This window comes from Scyliorhinus torazame, chromosome 3 (genome assembly GCF_047496885.1).
Source record: "Scyliorhinus torazame isolate Kashiwa2021f chromosome 3, sScyTor2.1, whole genome shotgun sequence".
Taxonomy (NCBI): Eukaryota; Metazoa; Chordata; class Chondrichthyes; order Carcharhiniformes; family Scyliorhinidae; genus Scyliorhinus; species Scyliorhinus torazame.
The window spans coordinates 59,943,704-59,951,271 of NC_092709.1; the positions used below are offsets into that span (position 1 = coordinate 59,943,704).

Genomic DNA, 7,568 nt, shown 5'->3' on the forward strand with positions numbered 1-7,568 from the left:
TGGATTTGTCGAGCTGGATTTGTCAGAATCCTATTGAGGCGTTGAGTTTGGTGAAGAGCTTGGCACGAGCCATCTCGCATGTGATCTCTTCGCGCTTGGTAACTGGATAATGCTCCCTCATGATATTGCGATTTAGATCCTTTGGATCAATGCAAATTGTCAATTCGCCGGAAGGCTTTTTCACACATACCATGGAACTGACCCAGTCGGTTGCTTTCGTGACTCTGGAGATCACTCCTTGGTCCTGGAGGTCCTGCAGCTGCTGCTTGAGGCGGTCCTTAAGGGGTGCTGGGACCCTGCGAGGTGCGTGCACCACAGGCGTGGCATTCTGTTTCCGTAAGATCTTGTAGGTATATGGGAGCGTGCCCATGCCTTCGAAGACGTCGTGGTACTGGTCGGTGATGGCGTCGAGTTGTGCCCTGAAGTCCGTGTCCTGAAAGGCAGATGTGTCATCAGGAGAGAGAGAGTGAACTCTCTGAACTAGGTTCAACAGCTTACATGCCTGCAAGCCAAGCAGGGAGGCTTTCGAGGAGCCCACGATTTCAAAAGGAAGGATGGCTTTGCGTGACCTGTGCGTCACTTCAAGTTGGCACGAGCCGCTAGCAGCAATGACATTGCCATTGTAATCCAATAGCTGGCAGGCTGATGGAAGGATGGCTGGCTTGACACGAAGGCTTTGGAAGTCAGACAGCAATGAGATTGGCGGAGGCACCAGTGTCCAGGCGGAATTGTATTTGGGACCGGTTGACCGTCAGGGTGGCACACCACTCATCGTCTGGATCGATGCTGAATACCGACAGCGACTGGTGTCTTTGCTTCGGGGACAGCCTGTTTTTTGTCACAACACCGACTCGAAAAGGCGCCTTCGGGTCCTCGGTGTCACTGCTGTGTGGGAGGTCCGCATCGGACTCGGTGACCGTGGGTTGAATTGCCCGGACATTCCTGCGAGGCTGGCTGAAGCGGTATGAATTGGCAGGCTGAGCTGCTTGGCAGAAGGCAGCATAGTGGCCAAGTCTGCCACATCTTAGGCATTGTCGAGATTTGGTAGGGCATTGCCGTTTTAAATGGGCGGAGCCACAGTTGGCGCACGTTGTAGCGTCAGCATGCTCGCTGCACCACCGCGCATACGCAGTGCGGTCATGCGTGGTGCGCTCCTGCGCATTACGTTCTTCGACGTCGCCGTCCCCTCGTTTGGTGTGCACAAGCGCGGGAGTCCGCAAAAAGCGCGCGAAATGGCCGCCCTCATCCAGGCTGAGGCCCTGGAGTTGCTCAATCGCTTGGACCCATTCCACCTCGTGGGGAGCTTGCCGCGCCATTTCAGCCGCTTGGATGTGGGAATACCGACTCGTGCCGTTTTTGTGTAAGACACAGGTCTCAATGGCGGTCGCTGGGGTGAGCTGCTTTACTTTGAGGAGCTGCTGTCGTAGGGGATCCGACTGAACGCCGAAAACGATCTGGTCGCGTATCATGGAGTCGGAGGTGGGCCCGTAGCTGCAAGACTGCGCAAGGATGCGGAGGTGCTTGAGAAAGGATTGGAAAGGTTTATCCTTACCCTGCAACGCTGTTAGAACACGTAGCGCTCAAAACTTTCATTCACCTCTATGCTGCAGTGAGTGTCAAACTTGAGAAGGGCCATCTTGAACTTTTTTTTATCTTCTTCATCCGCAAAGGTGAGAGAATTGAAAATGTGGATGGCATGGTCTCCGGCCGTGGAGAGGAGGAGAGCAATCTTCCTGGTATCCGAGGCGTTCTCCCTGTCTGTGGCCTCAAGGAAGAGCTGGATGTGCTGTTTGAACATCTTCCAGTTGGCCCCCTAGGTTGCCGGCGATGCGGAGCGGCGGCAGCGGGCTGATGTTGTCCATGTTGCAGGATGACGGAATGCTGGCGGAAGGCAGATCACTTGCAGGTAGGTCTATGAAGTGCTAATATCCCTCAACTCCTGGTATCATGTTGTGTTGGGTGCTCTGGATCCGTGGAACACATACAGGTCACCAACACTTGAAATAGGCGAACACTATTTTATTGAATCATTAACTGTTGTAACATACTCTGACTGTGGGTTAACACTATACTAGCTTTAACCAGTCGATGCACTCAGCACATGGTGAATGTCTGTGCTGCAGGCTGTGAGCTCTGTCCTCCTAGCTAGCTGCAGCTCGAATGAGCGGGAACTCTGATGCCCCCTGTCTTTGTCGTGCATGTGCTCTAACTGGTGATTGGCTGCGGTGTTGTGTGTGTTGATTGGTCCCACTGTGTGTCCATCAGTGTGTGTCTGCACCATGATATACTGGTGTATATTGTGACAACAATCACACCACAAAAATGCCAGGAAGTGACCATCTCCAACGAGAGAGAATCTAACCATCTCCTCTTGACATTACCATCGCTGCATCCCCCACTAAGAACATTTTGGGGGTTACCATTGACCAGGATCTGAACTAGACCAGCTGTATAAATATTTTAGTTGTTACAAGAGCAGATCAGAAGCTGGGAATTCTGAGATGAGTAGCTCAGCTCTTGATTCCCCAAAGGCTCTCTACTATTAGTAAGGCACAATAGAATACTCTCCACTTGCTTGGATGAGTGCGGCTCCAACAATGCTCAACATCATCCAGGGCAGAGCAGCCTGCATGATGGGAACCCAGTCCATCAATGGACGCACAGTGGCAGCAGTGTGAACCCTCCACCAAATGCATTGCAGCAACTCACAAGGTTCCTCCAACAGCGTCTTCGAAACCCACATCCTCTACCAGCTAGAAGGATGAAGGCAGCAGAATTATAAGAACATCATCTGCAAGTTCCCCTCCAAGCCCCACAACCATCCTGACTTGAAACTATGGCCACGATCTGCCTGCCCCTTTAGCTGTGACTACAAATCCTAAAATTCCCGCTAAATCTCGCAGGCAGCCAAAAACGGGATTTGCGCTGGTGAGAGCTCAGTTTGAGATCTTCCTCACCCCTTGGTGGTGACGTAGTTTGGACGTGAACCTGATTTCAACATATTAACATAAATTTGCATATTATTTAATTTTATTGAAGTTTTTACATTTTATACACTATGTTCGGTAAGGATAGATGCGTTGGTTACAATAAACAAGCACCTCTGTACCGATCCTCGCTCCCCCACGGTCCTCTCCCACCCCCTCCATTTGTTGGTTCGGGGTCCTTTCCTGGGTTACAATGGGCAGTTATCTGCTGTTTACATGTGTGCGGTGTCTTTCCCTTCTATTAATTGGCCTCATCCCTTCTCTCTTTCCCCCCCTCCCTCCCATATCCTGTTTTCGGCATCTCTTTGGGGGTTCCATTTCTTGTGGTCTTGGCCCCCTGATATTTGTATCGGCCGTTTTCTAGCTCTCTCCCCCCCCCCCCCCCCCCCCCCCCCCCCCCCCCCCCCAACACGCACTTTTTCTCTGGCCTCCTCCCCCACTCCACGCACTTTCCCTGTGGTCCTGTTGGCTCCCGTGCGTCCGCCCCCGCCGCCGCTCATTTGGCTGTTGGCCTCGAACAGGTCCTGGATCAAGTTGGTGATTGGCGTCCACGCTTTGTGGAAGCCACCCTCTGACCCTCAGATAGCGAATTTGATCTTCGCCAGGTGGAGAAAGACAGGTCTGCCAGCCAATCTGCAGCAGTGGGTGGTGCTTCTGATCGCCAGTCGTGGAGGATTCTCCGGTGGACGATTAGGGAAGGAAAGGCAAGGGCCTCTGCCCTCTTCCCCATAAATAGTTCTGGCTAGTCCAATATCTCTAAGAGTGCCACATTTGGGCACGGCTCCACCCTCACCCCTTCCACTTTGGACATTGCCTCGAAGAAGGCTGTCCAAAACCTGACAAGCCTGGGGCACGCCTAAAACATGTGGGCATGGTTGGGCGGGCCTCCCTGGCACCGTTCACATTTCTCCTCCACCTCCGGGAAGAACCTACTCATTTGCTCTGTGCACCACTTTCAGCTGTATGAGGAGTTGGAGATGGCCCTACTCAGTGCTTCGCTCTGAGTATTTCTGTCCCTAGATTTTCCTACCATTTTTCCCGTGTCTCATCCAGTGGGGAGCACGTCCTTTCTAATAGTCGTCTTTATAGGTCCCCGCAGTTTCCCTTCCCCAGACTGTCCGTGTCCAGTAACTCCTCTTGCATTGTGCTTCTCGAGGTCAGTGGGTAAGCTGTTGGCTCCTTGGGATTTTGACCTGTGGTTGTTGGAGTTCATTTCCGTTTGGTAGTTCCAGTATTTTTGTTATTTCCTTTAGGGTCACTAGTCTGTCCTCAGTATAAAGTCTCTAACCGTCAAATTTTCTGACCCGCCCATAATGATTCCTGCAGTGGGCGGGACCAGAAAATTTACACAAATAATTTTGAAATGAAGAGGTGATCCTTTAGTTGGGTACATAGACATTAACTAGAATGGTCAGCTCTAACCTGAAAATGCATTTATGGATTAGAATCGCTGCACCTCTCGCTTTACTATGAAAATTAGAATCAAACATCTGCCCAACCATTTGCATTCAAAAATGATCAGATGTTCATAAGTGAGCTTCCTACAGGAAGACAATGTCCACTTTCAAATGATGTAAATGAGAGAGAACTTTATTTCTTTTAACTGGGTGATTTAGAGCTTTCACATTCCATGTGATAAAATTGATTAGGCATTCACCCTGTGCGGCCTTAGTTTTAGAAGACATTATAATAGCAAAAGCATAGAAAGGTCTATGGTTCCCACAGATTAACCATTGCAAATAAAGGGTTGAATATTTCTGTACCCAGAATTCCTGCACCTGAAAAATGTAAAAAAACTGACCAAAAGGAAAATATGTATGTATATTTGGAAAAGGCAAAGAAGAAAAAAAAATAAGAAAGGAGAGAAAAGCTTACATCGCCTCCCCAAAAGAAGTGAATACCCCTCACAGCGAGTGTACTATTCACACCGATCTTACCAGTGTGTTTTGAAAAGACAGCCCGCATTAAAGCAACGTACAATCAAATTTCTGGAAAGAGTTATTGTAAAGCTTAGCATATGCTAACTGAAGTAAAAATTCTGTCCAGGAGCAAGTTTTGGAATAGAGTATTCAACAAGAGAGGGAAAATATATATATATATGCGAAAAAAAGCTATTTTTAATAAGTTTTATTTACACAAACAATATGTATACTATCCCGTGACACATACTGGGTTTTTGCCTTGTCGGTGCCTTCCTGGCCGACCTTCTATACATAGGGTCGGGGTAACTCAATTACCCAAACAGGTGAGCTCATATCAGCATTCCCACCCGGTAGGGGATATTCCATCCCCCCCCCCCGGAAGTCCGAAGACTCCCTTGACGATCAATGAGGCAGAGAAGGAGGAGCAGGCAGAGGACGTCAAGAGTCTCTTCGGCTCCAGCAAGTCATCATGGAGCTGATGCCCTGGATCAGTTGGCGTATACCTCGTTGGTGAACGCCGTGTGGCAGGAATGTCGTGGCAGGATGATCGTCAGGAGGCGGCTGAACTACGAGGTCGGTGTCCAAGACCTCTGAGGTCTATGTCTCTATTTTGGAGTTGGAACATACAATGTCCGGCATGTTGGCGTCGAGACTGGATGCGTCACAGCAGAGTGGCTCAGCAATGGAGCTGGAGGATTCAGGACTGACTTTGCTCAAGGCACTTCACGAGGAAGCAGCCTCCATGAGTGAATGTGATCCAGGTGCCATTTCATTACTTGCCCCCAGACCCGAACTTGGTAAGAGACTAGTCCTGTTTGACGGATGACAATCCCAGAGAGCCAGCGAGCACCATCATTGAAGCTCCAAACGAACACCGCGGTTTCAGGGTGCGAAGTGTCGAAGAGGTCAACCTCAAACTGGGCAATGCCCTTTTCAGATCTTGATTATGGTGCACCTTCGCACCAATGCCTGATAGAATCAAACATAGTCGTGGACAAAGTCTACGACCCATTAACGTCTCAGCAGAAACTACCCCAGTTACTGCATGTGGCGTGGTCCTGAACATGAATAAAAATTTTGCCAGTCTCGTGTCCATTAGCTAGACGCCTGTTTCTTGAGTCCCCTTTTAACCGTCTGAACCACCCTCTCTGCCAATCCATTCGATGCCGGATGGTGCAGACATGCCAAATCCCGGTGCTCTTTACAAAAGTGGCAAACTCTTCACTAGTGAAAGTGCCCAGTTATTGGTCACGAGTACCTCTGGGATTCCTTGTGGCCCCTATTCATGTTCCAATACAAGTGAATGTTCATATATTCCAAAAGGAGCTAGATACGGAGCAAACGTTTCTGTGGTAGCGCAGAGCACTTTTGATCTTATCAAACAAGGAGTGCATACTTTATCTTTGGCAGACACAGCGGTTCGTTTGGCCACTTATACAGGGGAACTAAATATCATGGGGTCCATCCTCACTCCGATGGTTTATCAACAGCAAAACAGTTTATTCCTCATCACCTTAAGGACATGGTGAGTCCACACCGAGTAAAATAAGAACAAAGTTTCATTTACAATATATATACTACCCGGTAGTGTATATGTGGTTCCTCCCTCGTCGATGCCTTACTGGTCGACCTTGTATACATTGGGTAATTGAGCTATCCCACCCCTAGTGGGGGGGCTCGTACTCCGCAAGGAGCACGGGGAAGACAAGCATTCCCACCTCGTAGGTCCCATGTGGGATATAATAATAACAGTCATCTTTATTGTCACAAGTAGGTTTACATTAACATTGCAATGGAGTTACAGTGAAAAGGCCCTAGTTGCCACATTCCGGCACCAGTTTCAGTACACAAAGGGAGAATTCAGAATGCTCAAATTACCTAACAGCACGTCTTTCGGAGGAAACCCACGCAGACACAAGGAGAACATGCAGACTGCGCAGAAGAACGTGCAGGCTGCGCATAGACAGTGACCCAAGCCGGGAATTGAACCTGGGACCCTGGTGCTGTGAAGCAGCAGTGATAACCACTGTGCTACCGTGGCTATTATGCCACAAGATCCTCACTCCAGCAAATCTGGCCCTTCCAGTCACCTCCCATAAAGCAACAAATCCTCGCATTCACTTAAACACTTAATTCACTGACGATCTGCTAGCATATGTGTGTATACTGTTTCTTTTCTTAAAATATTTTTCAAATAGGTTTACAGTTTTGTGATCAGAAAGGAAGAAATGCCACTTCAAATAATGTGTTTAAAGTTTTATTTTCCATTCCTAAACAGGAAATGATTGATGAAGCTGATCGTGATGGTGATGGTGAGATAAATGAACAAGAATTTTTACGGATCATGAAAAAAACAAGCCTCTATTAATTTTATATTGTCCTACAGTCCCAAAGTAGTACTAGTTGTGTCTGTATTTAATTAATAAAGAATGAAGAAAATTTGTTTGGCTTTGATATATTTGAATTCAATATCATTTATTTAAATTAAACCCAGAAAATCCAAATTCAAACAATATTCCCCTTCACAACAATCAATAGTTTGCTCATTTTTGTGAAAGAGATTGATAAATTCTATTTCTGCTGCATCTTGAACCCTGTTGCTCCAGTTGGCGTTGTGTAATTCAGTTTCTATAGTATTTTGAAGTAGCAGTTAAGTGAC

At 48.0% G+C, this 7,568-nt stretch overlaps 1 protein-coding gene across 1 annotated transcript in view; it reads left to right on the forward strand.

Annotated features, from left to right (window-relative positions):
• The window catches only part of cetn4 (centrin 4), a 51,504-nt gene extending 44,141 nt beyond the window's left edge, over positions 1 to 7,363 (forward strand). Inside the window, exon 5 of the mRNA XM_072495703.1 lies at positions 7,188 to 7,363. Coding sequence (XP_072351804.1) covers positions 7,188 to 7,277 — 90 coding nt within the window. The 3' untranslated portion in view covers positions 7,278 to 7,363. The remainder of the gene's footprint in view (positions 1 to 7,187) is intronic.
• Positions 7,364 to 7,568: the final 205 nt, after the last annotated feature.